Source organism: Barbus barbus (genome assembly GCF_936440315.1).
Source record: "Barbus barbus genome assembly, chromosome: 34".
In the NCBI taxonomy this organism is placed as follows: domain Eukaryota; kingdom Metazoa; phylum Chordata; class Actinopteri; order Cypriniformes; family Cyprinidae; genus Barbus; species Barbus barbus.
The window spans coordinates 7,273,758-7,294,136 of NC_136762.1; the positions used below are offsets into that span (position 1 = coordinate 7,273,758).

General features: G+C 35.6%; 1 protein-coding gene across 1 annotated transcript in view; it reads left to right on the plus strand.

Moving 5' to 3' along the window:
• LOC306853846 (gamma-aminobutyric acid type B receptor subunit 1-like) overlaps positions 1 to 20,379 on the plus strand; it is a gene marked incomplete at its 3' end in the record, with an annotated part of 48,161 nt that overhangs the window by 17,981 nt on the left and 9,801 nt on the right. The window contains exons 8-18 of the mRNA XM_079391497.1: positions 610 to 744; positions 3,548 to 3,718; positions 6,263 to 6,364; positions 9,418 to 9,483; positions 9,674 to 9,865; positions 9,944 to 10,189; positions 10,516 to 10,579; positions 12,131 to 12,208; positions 17,867 to 18,017; positions 18,730 to 18,862; positions 19,014 to 19,130. Coding sequence (XP_079247623.1) covers positions 610 to 744; positions 3,548 to 3,718; positions 6,263 to 6,364; positions 9,418 to 9,483; positions 9,674 to 9,865; positions 9,944 to 10,189; positions 10,516 to 10,579; positions 12,131 to 12,208; positions 17,867 to 18,017; positions 18,730 to 18,862; positions 19,014 to 19,130 — 1,455 coding nt within the window. The remainder of the gene's footprint in view (positions 1 to 609; positions 745 to 3,547; positions 3,719 to 6,262; positions 6,365 to 9,417; positions 9,484 to 9,673; positions 9,866 to 9,943; positions 10,190 to 10,515; positions 10,580 to 12,130; positions 12,209 to 17,866; positions 18,018 to 18,729; positions 18,863 to 19,013; positions 19,131 to 20,379) is intronic.

A 20,379-nucleotide genomic window follows, 5' to 3' on the forward strand; every position in this document is an offset into this window, starting at 1 on the left:
CTCTCGATGTCTGCTTCTCCGAGGCCGTGAGCTGAATGAAAACGCCTCAGCTCCCTGGAGACACTAAGAGAGACTGGAGCAAGGAAACAACATGGTTCTTTGAGAAATTTACTAGATATGACAAGTGATATCTGACAAAAATATTATTATTAGCTATTCCTAGTTACTACTGGTAAGACGGATCCCAAGTGGTTGCTTTCTAACTCTCATCGATTTTAAGACCAGCACTGTGTCATTTAGTTCTAACTTTACCAAAAATAAAAGCATGCATGTCTCTCCTAATTAAGTGTTTCTGCTGATCGTTACCAAGGGCACCATTTCAGTGTGACTGCATCTGTGGCGTGCGAGCAGTCACCCCCTCATTTGTGAATCACTTCCGGTTGTATTTGTCACAGTGAACTGCAGCACGAGAGGTCTTTGGTTACAGCATCACTGCAGTTTGTTTTTTCTGGGCCATGAGATACTGTGTTTCTGTGCCGATTCCATTGATCCTTTATTGATTATGACATGCTCAAGTGAAGCTTTTACATCCTGCGAGCTTCAGTTAATTTTTTCAAAGGTAATACGGTAATTATGACTGTCTTGATGTTCTTTTTCTCTTTCCTTCAGTGTGATCCAGGAGAGGCCACTAAACTGCTGTATGACTTGCTGTACACAGAGCCCATAAAGATTGTCTTGATGCCGGGTTGCAGCTCTGTGTCAACGCTTGTGGCTGAGGCGGCACGTATGTGGAACCTTATAGTGGTGTGTTTGCTTTGTGTACATCTCTGTCTGAACTATTTACATCTGCATTGTTGATCATTGGTTTCTCCATTCAGATTTGACTGTAGAAATGTAGAGAGTTTTGTATTGGGAAGTAAAGGTCATTGCACACTGAGTTCGAAATTTCCGCACGTTAAACAAAATAAATACGACCTCACGTTGTGTCAATCACGTTTAAACACTACCTCCGAAACTTTCGTCCGTCATAAAATTTTTGGGATCTGGTTCGATTTTCTGCGTTTTCACATCCGCATGCATTTTGATAGGAAAGGGTGAGGAATACGAAAAAACAGAAAAAAACGCATGCGAAAATTTTGGACTCCGTGTGCAATGACCTTAAGCTGGTTTATTGTCATTCCTATTGAAGCTTGTTTTCGCCATGGAATTAAAAACATAAAAAAGGTAATTGAGACTTTTTATCTCACAATTCTGTCTTCTTTTCTCAGAGGTGTAAACTTGCAATTGTGAAGAAAAAGTCTAAATTGCGAAACAAAAATAAAAAGTCTGAATTGAGAGAAAAAAAACTTGCTATTACCTTCTTTATTGTTTATTATGATGGAAACAAAAAACAGAATATCAATATGTAAACTTGGAATTCAGAGAAAAAAAGTCAAAATCGCGTGATCTAAACAGAATTGGGAGGAAAAAAGTTCTGTATTATGACATGTAAACCTTTTAATTTGGAGAAAAAAATTCAGAATTGAGAGATGTAAACTCAGAATCGTGAGAGACAAAGGCTGAACTGTGAGATATAATCTCAGATTTGCAAGAAAAAAGTCATGAGTTGTGGGATTAAAAAGTCACAATTACATATTTATATTTTATTCTGTGACGCGAACAGGCCTCCATACGTTCCTGATTAAACAAAATGATCTTTAACTGCAACTAGATTAGAGATTTCAATGCAAAAGTGCTACAGAAAACAAGCAGTTCTGTGTTGTTTTTAGGTCAAGGAACAAAAAGAATTTGGACTTGTGATATTATTGACTTTCTGTAGTTTGTTGACACTTTTGAAGAAGCTGACAAATTAAAACAGTCAAAAGAGGCTCTCAAGGAAGTCAGAACCAAATGAGAAAGTGTGAAAGTGAAAAAAAGAAGAAAAGAATAAAATACACAAGATACTCTTAGCATTTTGACAAAATAATTAAGTTTTCAAATGATTCTCTTTCTATCTTCTGGCATCCGCCGAGGTTTGCAGGAATTTGGAATGTAATGTTCTCAACACTGACTTTGTTCTTTTCGAATGAGTTTACATATGTGGAAAAGTTGAGTTTGCTGCATGTAATTTAGAAAAAGTTGGAAAAAGTGAGTTTACATTTAACAAGTCAACTCTCTAAGGAAACCTATAAGACTTCAGTTACGTTTTTGACAGATGGATTTGTATTCTAGTTGATTATGACAGAGATGCTTATGAAAATGAATAACTGTTTATACTCAACAGTGTATGCAAATCAACCCTTGTGAAAAAGAATTACACTTTAGCACACTTTAAAAACAGTTCTTGTTATGGAAATAATATACTTTAAAAGAATATACTTAAGTGCAAACTAAATGTAATGTTAGTTGCAGTTAAAAGAAAATATATTATAGTTTAAATATTAGTAAATGGAATTAACTGAACATTTTTGACCAGTGCTTTTTGATCTTTTTACAGTATGTAATGCAGCATTTATGTCATTTCTATTGAAAGTTGATATCGTTTATTTATATATAGGTTATATTAAAATAACACATTTGTAATTAATGTATAAAGTTGCAATTGAGTGCATTTCAAATATATTAAATCAAATGTAAAATAGCATAAGACACTACAGTTAAAATTATAATCAAATACTGCTTTATATTGTCAACATATCAAATGAAGTGTACTTCTTTAAAGCATGAAAATATTATTAACACATGATGCCTTAAAATGTACTTTAAAGTAAAAGTAAACTGAGGTGTTTTAAGAAGTATTACACTGTAAAAAAAAAAAAATGTTGTTTCAATTTAAATTAATTTGTTACCCCCGCTGACTTAAAATTTTTAGTTTAGTCAACAAAAATATTCCAGTTGTCCCTTAAATTAACATCGAGTAACTTAAAATTACTCGTAAAAAATTTTAAGTCAGCGGGGGTAACAAATTATTTTAAATTGAAACAACTTTTTGAAACAAATTTTACATTATAAGTACAGTTACTTTAAAAATAGATTATTTTAAGGTGTCTATTTTAATGTGTCCTTGTTACAGTGTAATTATACATTTAAGTACTGAGTAATGTTAATTAACTAGAGCTACTTACTATATGGTTACGGTTTGGTTTAGGGTTACTTGCATATAATTATGCATAATGTATTGTTATTATAATAGTAAGTACATGTAACATGTAACGAGGGCACCTTAAAATAAAGTGTTACCAAAATACTTTAAGATGTGAAGTAGCCTACACATTGTTTTTCCATCGGAAAACCTGGTTAATTTGCTTAAAATACAAAGATTTATTTCTGAAGCAGAAAGCAGTTAGCATTCGTTGTGCTTTTCTAAGTATTGACACGTCAACGTTGGATGTAGAAACAGATTGGCTTATTTATTCAGGTTTCTGGCTTCACTGGGTTGACATTTAGCCTTCTTCCAGTGTGTGCAGAAATCTGACTCATATTTTTGCTCTGCTTTTGCTTTGTGTTTCGTTCTTTTCAGGGGTATCAAATAAGGTCAACCATATAGCGGAGTAAATCTTTCCAATGTGCTCTCTCTATCCTTCCACCTTTTTAACTGCTGTCTCTCCCTCTCTCTGTCTTTCTGTAGTTTTCATATGGCTCCAGTTCTCCAGCTTTATCCAACCGCCAGCGTTTTCCCACTTTCTTCCGTACGCACCCGTCAGCAACTCTGCATAATCCCACACGTGTGAGGCTCTTCCAGAAGTGGGGATGGACAAAGATTGCCACCATCCAGCAGACCACTGAAGTCTTTACCTCAGTCAGTCCTACATCCAAAACATTCTCTCTTATTTATCGTACTCTGTGTACTCATGCTGTGCTTTTCCAATTGCTACCAGGTTCTGAAGATTTCTGGTGCCAAATAAGATTTTGGTTGATACTGTCCTTTTAGTGAAACCACAAATACAGCTCACTGTGTGAATTGCATCTTGCCACTTTTCTTAGTTAGAAACTTTAAAGGAATAGTTCACTCAAAAATGAAAATTCTGATTACTCACCCTCATTTTGTTCCAAACCCATAAGATCTCCGTTCATCTTCGGGACACAAATTTAGATATTTTTGATCAAATCCGAGAGCATTCTGACCCTACATACACACCAACGCAACTACCACGTTCAAGGCCCAGAACTGAAGTATTCTATTGATAAAATAGGCCATGTGATATCAGTGGTTCAACCGTTACGAGAATACTTTTTGTGTGCAAAGAAAACTAAAATAAAAACTTTATTCAACAATCCCTTCTCTTCCCTGTCAGTCTTTGACGCACGTTCTATTTGACTATTTTAGCGATGTCCTTACTACCTTTCTGGGCATTGAATGTTCCAGTTGCGTTGCTGTCTATGCAGGATCAGAAAGCTCTCGGATTTCATCCAAAATATGTTAATTTGTGTTCTAAAGATGGATGAAGATCTTAAAGGTTTGGAGTGACATGAGGGTGTGTAATTAATGACAGAATTTTCATTTTTGGATGAACTAACCCTTTAAACAGAAACTTTAAGAAACGGCAAAAATCCACATAAATTTTTTTAAACATTTTTGTGTTTAGTGACTTGCTCAGAAGAAGGAAGTAGACTAGATGGGCCAGTGTTATTACTAAACACCAAAATATTAATTGACTACCCGAAGAACTAATAATGAGGGGAAAATATTGTAAAATCCATCCAACCATGTGCTCTTCTTGGCTGTGTGGAGCACCTACACTCTGCATATACTATCATTAAAAAAGATCTTCACAGTTTTTACAGCACATACAATGTAGTACATGTTTTGCAAAAAGGCTGCATCACAGTATTGTAATGCATTTCACATGCAAAGAAGTCTTAAGCGCATAGCAACAAAAAACGGCGTTAAAATTTGAAAGGTCACTAAGAAGATGGAAATGGAAAATGGTCATTAAAAACTAAATTATGACTGTGTTTGCGCAAAAAACTTCGAGCGCTATAAGTAGACCTCAGGGGGAAATTAAATGTAAAAAATTGGTATGACCCCTTTAAAGGAAGTAATTTTCCAAAAAAATGGTTTCCTGTGCGTCTTAAAACTGTTAGTGAGCTTAGCTGCCCCTTTACTCTAAGGTTAATGCCTCAGAGTGAATGGCAAAGACCGTGGTTGATTATTCTCTCCTTAAGTCATGAAGGACTCTTAAACTCATTTTTCTTCATGTTGGCTGCTAGGAATATTGACCAAGTCATAAATCTCTCGTGCATTGATTCAATATTGAGCTAGTGTAATTCCGCTAGGCTAATGATCCCCTTCCATCTCTTCACCAGCTCATCTCTTTTTCTCATTTACTTTCATCCCAGTCCTTCTCTCCTGTTCACATCTTTCTTTCTCCATATTCCACCATTCATTGATGTCGGGTGTCTCGTTGGCACCTTTTCAAAAATACTCTGCCTTGTTGCCTACATATAGTGATTTGCAAAGCTCTACATAGGCATCATATATAGCACTCCTGAGTGAATATATCTGTCATGAAATGATGCTATTTTTATATTATAGTTAACTACTTTTATTTTTATTGATAGTTATATATTGAAAGAATCATGAGTATATCTATTCATTTGTTTATATGTAATATTTTGATTTTAACTACCGGTATTTAATACATTTGAATTATATTATAAGTATATTATGCTTTTATTATATACATCAGATTTTATCTGTTATATTAGTGTTACTGATACACTATTATAGTTGTTAATATTTTGAATTAATTTTAGTTTAAATTTTAGTAATTGGTTGTGTGTTTTGACATTAATATTATTATTATTATTTAAATATGTCTATATATGTCTATATATTTAATATATGTCTATATATTATAAATATGTATAAATATGTCTATATATTTAAATATGTCTATATATATATATATATATATTCAAGTCAATATTATTTGTATAGCGCTTTTAACAATGCAAATTGTGTCAAAGCAGCTTTATTAATATTAAAGGAATCATGAGTATTTTTTATTATTTATATATTATAAATAGCATAAATATTTTTGGATAATAATTTTGTTTCCAGAGTGCACTTATATCGCCTTATAATGGGTTTTGGAACTGACCTCATATCTCCATCTTTTTTTCCATTCACCTTTCTAATCTGGACTGTTTTCTCTATTTCCTTTACTTTTACTTTGGTGTGCATTTTGACCATTCATCTCATGGCCTCCTTTTGTTCTTCTCTTTCACTCGCTCCTTGATCTTTTCATGTGCGCTCTTCCTGTCTGTCCTCCACTCTCCACCAACATCACTCCTGTCCTGTCACTCCTGCTGTCTCACCGCTCTCTCTTTCTCTCTGCAGACTCTGGATGATCTGGAGGAGCGTGTGAAGGAGGCCGGCATCGAGATAAGCGTTAGACAGAGCTTCCTCACGGATCCCGCAGTGGCTGTCAAAAACCTGAAGGTGCTTTGATGAAAAATTCACCAGCCGCTCACTTCCTCTCCTCAGCCCGTGTCGGGTAGCTAGCAGGCAGAGCGCATGAAAATCTTATGTGAAATAAATCAACACTCTGAAGGATCGGTCCCCTCTGTCAGATCAAGTGACGGTTCGGATACCGTCTCGGTCGCTGCTGACAGTTATTATTGAATAGTGAGACAGCATTTTTTTATTGTAAAATTATATTGCATGAAGATCTCACGTCTTATGCTTGGCTTAAAATATTTTGGCATATGCCTAGCCTTATATAATTCAGCTAAATATAAAATCTTAAATGCTTTTAAAGGTCATCTGTGTAATTTCACTGCTACAATATTTTCTCCTTTCACATTAATATGCAGAGAAAACTAAGGAATGCTGTATGCTTTCTTCTGAAAATGTTTAGGAAAGCTTTTTGAAAATGGCCATTATTTTTGCTATTCTGTTTGATAATGCTAATTGTTCAGAAATAACACACTTCAACATTAAAGCATGTCACGAACAGAGTAATTTAAAGCAGTAAGTCACAAGAAGTGTTCTTACACATGGCTAAATCAGCATAAATCACATACTCAAGTATCTTATTGCTTTAACATAGAAATGTTCAATAGAGAGTCATATTTATAATAAATAGTTATCAAAATAAAAAATAATCCTAGCATGTAATTCATTATCTGTAGGCTGTTTGTGGTTACCAAACAACATAGCAGCTTTGCAGCTAATCAAATCAGAATTTATATAATATAATATAATGTAATGTAATATAATTAGTGCTGTCAAACGATTCATCCCGATTAATTGCATCCAAAATAGTTTATGTTCACATAGTATATCTGTGTGCACGGTGTATGTTTATTATGCAAATATAAATACACACCCATGCATGTATATATTTAAAAAAAAAATTATGTTTATATATTAAATATATTTATATATAATATAAATTATATTAATAGAAATATATACATGTAAATGCATGTAAATATTTTCTCTATATACAGTGGTGTGAAAAAGTGTTGGCCCCCTTCTTTTTTTTGCATGTTTGTCACCCTTTAATGTTTCAGATCATCAAACAAATTTAAATATTAATCAAAGATTAAACAGAAGTAAACACAAAATGCAGTTTTTAAATGAAGGGTTTTTTTATGAAGGGAAAACAAAATCCAAACCCACATGGCCCTGTGTGAGAAAGTGTTTGCCCCCCCCCCCCCCCCCCCCCCCATTAAAACATAACTGTGGTTTATCACACCTGAGTTCAGTTTCTCTCGCCACACCCAGGCCTGATTACTGCCACACCTGTTCGCAATCAAGAAATCACTTAAATAGGACCTGCCTGACAAAGTGAAGTAGACCAAAATATCCTCAAAAGCTACACATCATGTTGAGATTAAAATAAAATCAGGAACAAATGAGAAAGAAAGTAATTGAGATCTATCAGTCTGGAAAAGGTCATAAAGCCATTTCTAAAGCTTTGGGACTCCAGCGAACCACAGTGAGAGCCATTATCCACAAATGGCGAAAACATGGAACAGTGGTGAACCTTCCCAGGAGTGGCCGGCCGACCAAAACTATCCCAAGAGCGCAGCGACGTCACAAAAGACCCCACAACAACATCTAAAGAACTGCAGGCCTCACTTGCCTCAGTTAAGGTCAGTGTTCATGACTCCACCATAAGAAAGAGACTGGGCAAAAATGGCCTGCATGGCAGAGTTCCAAGACGAAAACCGCTGCTGAGCAAAAAGAACATAAAGGCTCGTCTCAGTTTTGCCAGAAAACATCTTGATGATCCCCAAGACTTTTGGGAAAATACTCTGTGGACTGACGAGACAAAAGTTGAACTTTTTGGAAGGTGTGTGTCCGATTACATCTGGCGTAAAAGTAACACTGCATTTCAGAAAAAGAACATCATACGAACAGTAAAATATGGTGGTGGTAGTGTGATGGTCTGGGGCTGTTTTGCTGCTTCAGGACCTGGAAGACTTGCTGTGATAAATGGAACCATGAATTCAGCTGTCTACCAAAAAACCCTGAAGGACAATGTCCGGCCATCTGTTCATGACCTCAAGTTGAAGAGAACTTGGGTTCTGCAGCAGGACAATGATCCAAAACACTCCAGCAAATCCACCTCTGAATGGCAGAAGAAAACCAAATGAAGACTTTGGAGTGGCCTAGTCAAAGTCCTGACCTGAATCCTATTGAGATGCTGTGGCATAACCTTAAAAAGGTGGTTCATGCTCAAACCCTCCAATGTGGCTGAATTACAACAATTCTGCCAAGATGAGTGGGCCAAAATTCCTCCACAGCGCTGTAACAGACTCATTGCAAGTTATCGCAAACGCTTGATTGCAGTTGTTGCTGCTAAGGGTGGCCCAACCAGTTATTAGGTTTAGGGGGCAAGCACTTTTTCACACAGGGCCATGTGGGTTTGGATTTTGTTTTCCCTTCATAATAAAAAACTTCATTAAAAAACTGCATGTTGTGTTTACTTGTGTTATCTTTGATTAATATTTAAATTTCTGAAACATTAAAGTGTGACAAACATGCAAAAAAATTAAAAATCAGGAAGGGGGCCAACACTTTTTCACACCACTGTATATATATATACGATTAAACGTTTGACAGCACTAAATATAATATATATTAATTTATATATATTTATTATATATTATATATATTTTGTAGTTAGTGTTAGTATAAATTAAAAATTAATTAATAAATTGTGGTAACGTCATCATTAATAATCATTCTTGCAATATGTTGTCTGTAGCAGTGTTTCCACTTATGCTGTGAATTAAATTTTTAAATCTGTTTTTCATGCAAGCAACGTGTGCATAAAGCCACAAGAGAACATAATTATCACTTCCAGGGAAGATGATGAGAAAAGCAATTGTAATTGATTCTCAAATATCTTTTTATATATCGTTTCCATCCAGTGTTTTTATGCATGATTCCAAATTTGCATAAAATATGTGGATGTAAATCAGGCTAGTGACACATTGTGTGATGTTTCTGTCGTTTTCTTTTCTCTAATATGTCTCCAGCGACAAGATGCTAGAATCATAGTCGGCCTCTTTTACGAGACTGAAGCCAGAAAGGTGTTTTGCGAGGCAAGTGACAATTACACTCCTTTTTACAAGTACATCTGAACTGTCAATTTATTTATATCAGTTCAAAACAGTTCAGTTCGATGTTTCTGCTCAGTTTGAGTTAACTCACTGTGCCTTAACAGAGATTAAAATATTGAATAATATTAATGCTTAAGCACAAACCTTCAAAACATGGTGTAACCTTTGGCAGGTCTTCAAAGAGAAGCTCTATGGTAAGAAGTACGTATGGTTCCTCATCGGCTGGTACGCAGACAACTGGTTTAAGATCAAAGATCCAGCCATCAATTGCACAGTGGAGAACATGACGGAAGCCGTGGAAGGGCACGTCACCACTGAAATCGTCATGCTAAACCCAGAGACTGTTCGCGGTGCCTCCAGCCTGGTGAGTGACTAATTCGGACAAAGACTTTTACATTGGATGATGCTTATGTTACAACTGTCTATAAAAATCCCTCCACAGACTTCCCAAGAGTTCCTGGCCCAGCTGATGTCACGTCTCGGGGGGAAGAATCCAGAAGAAACGGGTGGATTTCAGGAAGCTCCGCTGGCGTATGATGCTGTGTGGGCTCTTGCACTGGCCCTCAATAAAACGGTGGCCCCGCTGAGGGCCAAAGGCTGGGCATTGGAGGACTTCAACTATAACAACAAGGAAATCACTGCTGAGATTTACAGAGCCCTCAACACCAGCTCGTTTGAAGGAGTGTCTGTGAGTTAATGAATAAGTTTTCTGAAAAACAGGAGAAATAGCTGTCAGATAACAATGAGATAAAATACTCCAGACGATAATTTCCCTGTCAAAGAGCCTTTTAAATCTTAAACTCGTAGAGACACACTCATCAGTCTCAGACATTTTTATGATAACAATGAATCGAGTTCAAACTCATTATAGGATGATTCAGCCTTTATTTTCCACAGATTTTTGCCTTTTATACTTCTGTTTTCATGATGAGTCACAAATGGATTTCAGAAATGACGATTTTGTATTGATGTATCGTCTTCAACTTTTTATATTTATGCATTTGTGTCTCGTAGGGTCATGTCGTGTTTGATGCTCAAGGTTCACGTATGGCCTGGACTCTCATTGAGCAACTGCAAGGTAGAAAATAACTGAAATCCCTAAAACTAATGTAGAAGATGATAATAACTTAATAATGCACTTACCGGCATTTAAAAGGGTCACATCCTACATTTTTGTAGTGTTGTATAATTGTTCACTTTTTCAATATCTTACATAAAATTGACAGTTTTTATGATCACAAGATTATGATTGTAATAACTGTGATATAATTTCTACCACACAGTTATACTTTTGTAAATTAGTATTTTATTGTTTCCAGTCAACTAAATGTTTTTTTTAGCTGTGAAGTTTGCTTAGCTGCTTTCCCTTGTAAAAAAAGTGCACTGAATTGTATTGAATGTGCACTTGTATGTATGTGCATACTTGTATATGTATAGTACTATATATATTTGAATATATTACATATGTATATACAGTGCTGGGTAGTAACTGATTATATGTAATCTTGATTACGTAATCAGATTCCAAAAATTAAGTACTTGTAATTAGATTATATTACATTTTAAAATACTCAGACAATGGAATGTTTTTGCTTTCTCTTTGCGTTTTTATAGCAATATGGTTCAATATGATTTTCCTATTTAAATCAATGTGATAAACGAGTTAGGTCAAAAGGAATCCAAAAGTAATCAGATTATATTACCTAGAATGTATAAAGTAATGGATTATATTACTAACTACAATTTTTGTCATGTAATTAGGAATGAGTAACGGACTACAATTTGAAAGTAATCTACCCAGAACTGTGTATATATATAATATGAATCATAAAATAAAAGGCCAACTAAGTGTGTTATTGAATGCATAATTTGATTTGTGGTGGAAATTACACTGTGATGGGGGGACAAAACGGCAAAATTCTCCTATGGTGTATGAATGTCCACTGTGTGACATTGTTAGTAGACAAATTAAACGATTGCGAGTGTGAAAAGTGACTTTATGTTAGAAATAGAATGTTTAAAAGAAACATTCTAAAAGAACATAAGGCCTAAACTGCCTGTAGTTAAAGAAAAGCCCATTCATCCTACTTCGTCGTCATTACTTCACTGTGTCTGCGGTCGTATTTTAGTGTTAAAGATTTCTGAATGACCCAAATTTCCTGTTTAGATTCAATGAATGGTCTGCACTGGTGAGAAGAGCTTTGTTTTGCGAAAGTTTGTCTACATAGTACATCAAAGTCTTTGATTTCCAAAGAGCAAAGTTTTTCTACAATATGTTCCTTTTCAGATTAACTTTGATCAGTGCAGTCGGGCTTGTTTTTTTCGACCCAATGATGCAGCTCTAAGTCGACTACTTTTCCAGATTTGTCGAGTCAGGCATCTTTTGAAGCTTTTATTGCAGTGCTTAGTGCAAGTAAGTTTTCTTAATGTGACCTTTAGTTGACACACCGTTAATTACATGCATACTTTTAATACAAGCCTTTAAAAACATTATATTACGTTGTCTATAGTACAACATGAATTCCCGGACAGATGAGGGTCTCTTTGTTTTGGGTCAAGGCTGAAGAACATGATTTCATATACACTTTTCTTGTTTTCATTTAAATCCTTATTTTTTTTCCCCCCTCAGGTGGGAGCTACAAGAAGATTGGATACTATGACAGTACAAAAGGCAACCTGTCCTGGTACGGAAACGACAAATGGATCGGTAAGAGAAACCAGCCTTTTTTCTGCACGTCGGGACAGCTCTGTCCATTCCACTCCCGTCACCTTTCACAGCCGCGCTCGGCCCGTCGAGATTGAGGCTTACCAGTATTGATTTCTGTTAATTCAACAAAGCCCTGTCGCGCTCTTTAATACATCTCTAACAATTAGCTGTCCTTTCTGCTAGAGGAGGCCATACAGGCCCTGGGGAGCGGAGAAGTGGAGCTCGCTCTGACCTTTGTGCAGCTCTGTGAATTTTCTCGATTGACAAACCGGTATTGATGAAAGAGATGTAAGGCGCAGAGCGGATCAAATGAAAATGTGTGATGATGCTCGCCGATAAATGGGAAAGTACAACGTGTAGGAAAGAGTGTGAAATCGAAAAAGTAATTTAATCTTCTTTTGGAAAGGTAAACCAAGGTTTTGTTCAGACAGGCATCAAAAATCCAATTTTTTGACGTCTTCGACTCCAATCCATTAAGTTGTTTGCGGTCTTGAACAAAGGGTCAAGGTTTGACTAGTTAGCATGGTTCAGTTTGACCCTGCTGGTGGCTCTAAAAAGCATTTGTTTCCATCGACAGTCATTCAAAATAGCTGTATTCTGTCGGAAAAAAATTATATATATATATATATATATATATATATATATATATATTAGTGCCTTCAAACGATTGTCAAATGATTATTCATGATTAATCGCATCCAAAATAAAAGTTTTTATTTACATAATATATGTGTGTGTCTCTGTGTATATTTATATGTATATGTATATATAAATACACATGCATGCATATATTTATATATAATATAAATTATATGAATATAAATATATACATGTGCATATTTTCAAAATATATAGTGTATGTGTGTGTATTTATATACACAAGACATATACTAAGTGCACACACACATATTATGTAAACAAAATTTTTTATTTTGGATGCGATTAATCGTTTGACAGCACTAATATATATATTTTCTGTTGGGGAAAAAAATGTGGAACCCAATTCAAACCATATTTAAATGCTGTCTGAAACATGATTATAATCATATTTTTAGAAATATGTTTCAGTCTGAATGATCAGATTAGATGAAGTACTTTTTTTCCTCATTCAGGATGCTGTGTGATTGTACCGTCACACAAAGTGCAGTGTCTGTGAATGAATTAACTTATTTATGCTCCCATTGACTGCTTTTAGAGTGTACTGAATGAGCAAACGGGTGAGTGGTTTCACACTCAGCATATGCATGCATGTGTAAATAGTACAGAAATGCCTCTGACATTCATTGCCAGTTTTCCATTGGTCTTTTTGAGCAGCCAGTCCTAAAAATGCAGCGTGAACAAAGCAAAAGAAACACTTTACTTTTAAAAGCGTCCTGTCAGGTGCAATGTCACCTTTAGAATAGCTTGGATAAAAAATTCAAAGTTGTTGCTCAACTTGCTCCTTTTTCTGCATGGATGCCGGGATACTATTCTAGTGAATGATTAACAAAAGCACCAATCTGTGCTTTCCCTATTACCCCACAAATTGGTTTTCTGCTAAAAGATGGGAATTGAATTGCCACCACCAAAATCCTGTATTTTCTCACCCAAGAGATACAAAAGCGATTATTTGCTGGATTTGCCCGGTCCTCTTCTGTGAGTCATTCTTGATTTAGGCTCTAATCAATCCTTCATGCTGTGATCCCATTAAGTGGATTCCACCAGCGTGACGTTAACAAAGCAGCGCTGCCCTACATTAGACGAGTAATGACCTCACACTTCACTAGAACTTGTTTTCTGAATGGCTACAAGTAGAAGATCAATGCTGCAGGCAGAAATTTTGGAAAAAGTGAAAGATTATTATAGATGTCAGTGTCAGCTTAGTGACTGAACACTGCAATTTACTGAATTTGACGGGGTGATTACAGTGTTTCCAAAGTGTATGAAATGCATTCAGATTTTCAGGTTTCTGAAGGTTTTATTATTATTATTTTTAAAGTACACAAGGTTGGGTTCTGTCAGAGAGTGTGTTTAGATACTTTAGCTACATATACATTTATTTATATAGTGAGTTTATAGTTAATTCTTTTTCTGTGGGATGGGAGTTTTGTGGCTTTTAGTCCAATTTATATTATTTTTGAGACCATCTACTGTATATGTTAATATCCTCATAAGATTAACTTTAAATGCAACCCTTAATATAAGGTTCAGTGTGATACAATTAATTACAGTAAATTATATATACATATATATACACTATATTGCCAAAAGTATTGGGTCACCCCCTTCGAATGAACAGGTTTGACTACTTTAGTAATTTCCATGAGTACAAATGTTAATGTTTAAGCATATAATGCTATTCTAGGGAATGTTGTGCTTCTAATTTTATAGCAACAGTTTGGACAGGACCCTTTTCTAGCATGCTGGTCACAAAACTGCTGGTCACAAAAGTGAGTACACCCCTAAGTGAAAATGTGGCCAGCGGTCTAGACATTAATGGCTGTGTGTTGAGTTATTTTGAAGGGACAGCCAATTTATACTGTTATACAAGCCGTACACTCATTAACTTTACATTGTAGCAAAGTGTCATTTCCTCAGTGTTGTCACATGAAAATATCTAATAAAATATTTACAAAAATGTGAGGGGTGTACTCGCTTCTGTGAGATACTGTATATGTGTATTTAATTGTATATACATACATATGTATACAATTAAATATAACTGTATATATAAAAAAATAGCTTTCACACAAGTCTGATATCCCAGTAAGGCATATAAAAATGTCTGTCTATTTAAAACAAATGCTTCCTTCATAACACCTGACCACTGATTAAAAATAGCAATTAGTGATCCTTTCTCCGCAGCAACTTCCCGTCACCAAAAGGCACTGCAAAATGGCATAAATCCAAAAGCCTCCATAAAGCCATTTGACTTAATAATGCACATCCTTTTTAGCCAATCACGGCTATTTTCATAAAAACTGAATTCACAGTTATGGCCTATTTAGTCACGTCTTCCTCTTTCCCCATGGAGAAAAGCGGAGCATTGAGCTGGTGACATTGCTTGCTGGTTTTTGCCCTTGATAATAGCAGAAGCAGCAGATGTTCTGTCCAAACAGCGCAGAACCTCCTCCGGTATTCATCGGGTGAGATTCTCAAGCATTTTTAATGCGGTTTCTAATCTTTATTAAAATAAAAACGTGCCTTTTAAAACACACAACAAGGGTGAGAACTCAGGACTTGGTTTCTTCTGTCTTTTTGAACCATATGGCAGTGCCCTTGCTTCTCAGCTATCTCTTTGGAGCTCCTGACAACCACTTTAGCATGACTTTCTCTTCCAAATTGCTGTGGAAACTGTTGTTAAGCCAGGTCTCCATAGCAACACCCTGTCCTGATTCTTAGATCAAGGACGATGGAAAGGTTTACTGTGCGAATGCATCAACTGACAGGACAGAGCTTTCTAACACTCACACACACACACACACACACACACACACACACACACATTTATCTCTCACAGCATTGCTCCCACATTGCAGTAGCCAATGTCAGGTGTCACTCCTGACCCGTCAGTGTTCTGACATTCGGAAAAGTATCAACAAACCTTGTCAGTTTTGACGGAGCCTAGGGCCAGCTGCCTTTCACAGACACATGTCCCTCATGGTCAGCTTTCTGTCCCCGGTAATGACACAGTTGCTTCTGACAGAGAAATACTCTCATTTTAACTGTCGTTCTGTGTTAGATTTCTGCCAGTCGCTGTCATTTTTGTTTGCTTTTTCAAATAGCTTTATATGCACACGACAGCCATCATCGCTGTAATTATTGTTCCCACAGGAATCCTGTTTTTGGTTATAATTGTAGTGACAGATTGAACAGCGAATCACAGTTTCAGTAAGAGTGATAACATTACTGTGAGGAGTGAGAACGCTTTTACTATGAGTTTACAATGGTGTTGTCTCTTTTTACTTATTTTAGATTGATACATTGATACGTAGATGATCTGTGAAATTTTAAGTTTGCCTTGGATCATAGGTAGGGGTTCTTACTGATGTACATTTGAATGAGAAATGAAGGCTGACAGAGTTTAATAGATTTATTTAAACATTTGGGAAAAAATGTATGTTCTCTTTGGGTAGATTGTAACTATTTTCTTTCAGTCAAACAACGTCATCCATAAACTTCAGTATGAATTTTATTAATACTTTTATTTAGCAAGGGCGCATTCAAATGATCAAAAGTGACAGAAGAGATATTTATAATGTTCAAAATAATTTTATAATTTCCGTTGAACTTTCTATTCATCAAAGAATTCTGAAAAAATGTTAGTTTCTGCAAAAGTATTAAACAGCACAATTGTTTTCAACATTGATAATAATAAGAAAGCATCAGATCAGCATATTAGAATTTCTGAAGGATGATGTTACGCTGGAGACTGGAGTAATGATGCTTAAACTTCAGCTTTGCCATCACAGAAATAAATTATATTTTTAAATATATTAAAGTCGAAAACAGTTCTTTAATATATTTCAGAATATTGTTTTTACTGTAAAGCAGCTTTGGTGAGCTGCTTTCTAATAAAAAACATTAAAATGTCTTATTGACCCCAAACTATTGAACAGTAGTGTACATTAAAATTCAATTTTCAGTTGTCCACCACAAGTTTGTGATAAAACAATTACTATCTAATCAATTATTTTGACTAATTATAATAGGCATATTTCTCTAAACTAATTTATGACTTATATTATGCCATACAACAGTAAAAATGTCCATAACAATGTTTTCAGATAACATAATTAAAAATAACAACATTAAAATGTGAATCTATTGATTTTATATTGATGTTTCCCTGCAAGAAAAGGTCTTGTCAGTATATATATGCACATTTATTGACATTAGTCTTCCTGCTCTCTCTCCCACTTTGATCTCCTGTCATGTACACCACGTCTTATTTACAAGCCATTCACAATGTGTTCAGACCAGTTGCCATCATCAAAAATCCCCCAGATATATACATTTTGCAACATTTTGATGTTGCAAGAGTTAAAAAAAAATAAAAAATGAAACTGGCAAATGGCTCCCTGATCTCACACCAGCTCAGAAATATTTTAATTAATTTTTACACATTCCTTGTCCTTTGTATGTTTGTTTATTAAATATTTTGTTTGTGTATTTGTTTGTTCTTTGGGCTAGAAATGAAAGTGTAGTACTTCCAGCTCCATTTAACACATCTTTAAATCTGTTTCACAGAATTCTGCAGATTTTCCTCTAAAGCAAGCGCCAAAAGTGTGAGAGAAGTCAGATTGCGTCTAGTCTTGCTAATGTGTGAACGCTGTGAGCTTCCTTTTCCCCTGAAAATTTCCAGACACTTGATGTGTCAACCCGGCCCAGTGGCCTTATTTCACAGAAAATTTTCTGTCAAAAAAAATCCATTGATATTCCCTCCAAGTCATGTGTTTCTGAAGTCTGACCGAGCAGACGTAGCTAATGACTCTCCGAACCGAGCTGGAATACTTTGCCTTTGCTCTTCGAACGGTCCGTGAAGTCCATCTCTGATTTTCTGAATCTATTGTCACGTCGTCGTGATCTATACGCTCTTATCTGCCGATCTGTTTTGTCTGCGCTTCAGAGTTTCTTTCGGTTTCTCTGATATTTCCTGACTGGTTTCTCTTTTGACAGGCCTCGGCCCTCCAGCAGACCAGACCAAAGTGATTGAAGAGTTTCGTTACCTTTCCCAGAAGCTCTTTGTATCGGTGTCTGTCTTTGCCGGGCTGGGAATCCTTCTGGGCATAGTTTGCCTTTCCTTCAACATATACAACAGTAGCATCAGGTTAGTACCCTGTGTTCATAAGAAATCCACATGCAAGAGATCTGAAATGCAGTCAAATCTTACAATTAAAAGTCATTTTAGAATTATTTTGTGTAGGTCAGTACAATACAGTAGGAATTATTTGAATGGCACCGCACCTCCAATGTGTAATTTTTATCATTTTATTTCTTGAGCATTTATTTTATGTTTGTTAACCCATTGATAACAAAGGGAGATTGTTTTAAGCAAAAATCTGTCAAAGTTGTGTTGAAGTTTATGGTTAATATATATATATATATAAACATAAAAAATACTTTATTCATGAAATATTGCCTGAAAATTTGTCATTAAGTTATCATCTTACACATATTTTCTCCAAGTAATTTTAGCTTATTAATAGAGTTATTAGATATTTTTACTGAAAAAGAAAATAAAAAATAATTAAGAAGTTGTTTGCAAAGCTGCATCACATTTTGGCTGGTTCACAAAACACAAAAAAACGTTATGACTATGAAAAGGTTTTAATAAAACCCATTTTGAACTGGGCAGGAAACTGAACCGGAGAGAAACGTTTTGACACTTTTATTTTAGAAGATTTTTCACGATTTTATGACTCCTTTAAATGCTCCCATGACTGTTACAAAATAATATTTCAGTCCAGCACAAAATGTTTTGGATTTCTCATTTTGAAACAGTGTAATATATCTGTAGTCTGTTGTAACTCTTCTGACAGATACATTCAGAACTCTCAGCCCTATCTGAACAACATGACGGCGGTGGGCTGCGTGCTGGCATTAGCAGCTGTCTTTCCTCTGGGCATCGATGGCCTCCATATCCAACGATCACAGTTCCCCGTGGTGTGCCAGGTAGTGTCATAAAAGTTGTACTCACTTTTTTATTGCCGTTTCCTCTCATTCAGCCTTGACCTTTGAGTAAGATGAAGATTTGTTGTAAAAAAACGAATAGCTGCTTTGGTGCTGATCTCCCAGATTAACTCTGTCTCTCATTCTCTTGTAGTTTCGCCTGTGGCTGCTTGGACTAGGCTTCAGTTTAGCCTATGGCAGCATGTTCACCAAGATCTGGTGGGTTCACACCGTCTTCACCAAGAAAGATGAGAAAAAAGAGAAAAGAAAGGTAAATCGTTCTGAGTGGGTTAAAAAAAATGTATATGGTTTACCAAAAAATATATAAATAAATCTGCCAACCTTTACTCATTTCTCTCATGTTGTTTCAAATCTGTATGACTTTTCTTCTTTTTTTTGGCATCTTCATACAGCATGATAATATTTTAATTAAATGTGACCCTGGAGCACAAAACCAGTCATAAGTAGCACAGGTATATTTGTAGCAATAGCCAACAATACATTGTATGGGTCAAAATAATCAATTTTTCTTTAATGCCAAAAATCATTAGCCTCACAGACATGATAAATATATCTATAGAAAGCTTTAAATTATTACTTAACGAAATATATATATAATATAATTTGATAATTATCTATTGTAATAATTATTCCTATTAATTATATTTCAAAAACTGTGGCATTGTGAAAATTTTGCTAAACATATGCTAGCGCTCCACAAAAATAAAGAAAACTGTACGAGTTTTGAATGGCCCAAGGGTGAGTAAATGATGACAGAATTTAAATTTTTGGGTGAACTGAGTAATAAATTTAAAATAAATTACATCTGGTTTAATTAAAATGATGACAGGGCTACATGATGTAGGCTTTGCACAAGACTTTGCATTTTTCAGTAACCCCTTAATTATTTTCAGATAACTTGCAGAATCTGCAGATGTGACGGGCAGCGTGCTCACGCTATGCAGCGCTGCCGAATTCACTGTTATCTGCTGCATATTAAAGAATCCCACACCGCTGACTCTACAGCGTTAGATGAAGTTTCCCAGCATGAAATAGAGAAGAACCTCCCCCCTTCTCTCTCTTATTCTTGCTGCGAGAAGTTCTGTCCGTTTCTTCCTTACACAACACAAATTAGCATCTTGACACGTGTTCAGTCTGATCCCATGTCCTAAAGCAATAAGACACGGCATTAGGGAAACCCTAAGAACTCATCAAACGACAACCAGATTACCCCAACTATGGAATATGGATAAGCATTAAATTTTTTTTTTACAGAAATCCGACCTTCAGGGGGTTTTATTATTCAAGCGCTCTGCACAACGAATCGAGATGACTTTCAACTCTCCCGATGTCCGTAATGGGGCAATTTGCCTAAGTGGTTCGACAGCACTTGAAGAAAGTTCGGCGCTCAGGCAGAATGTGGTAGAAACGGGGCTCTTGGGTCATTTGACGCCTTCACGGCGATTAAGGGAGAGAGAGAGAGGAGAAAGTGTGCAGTGAAGCTCGGTTCTATCCCGTTT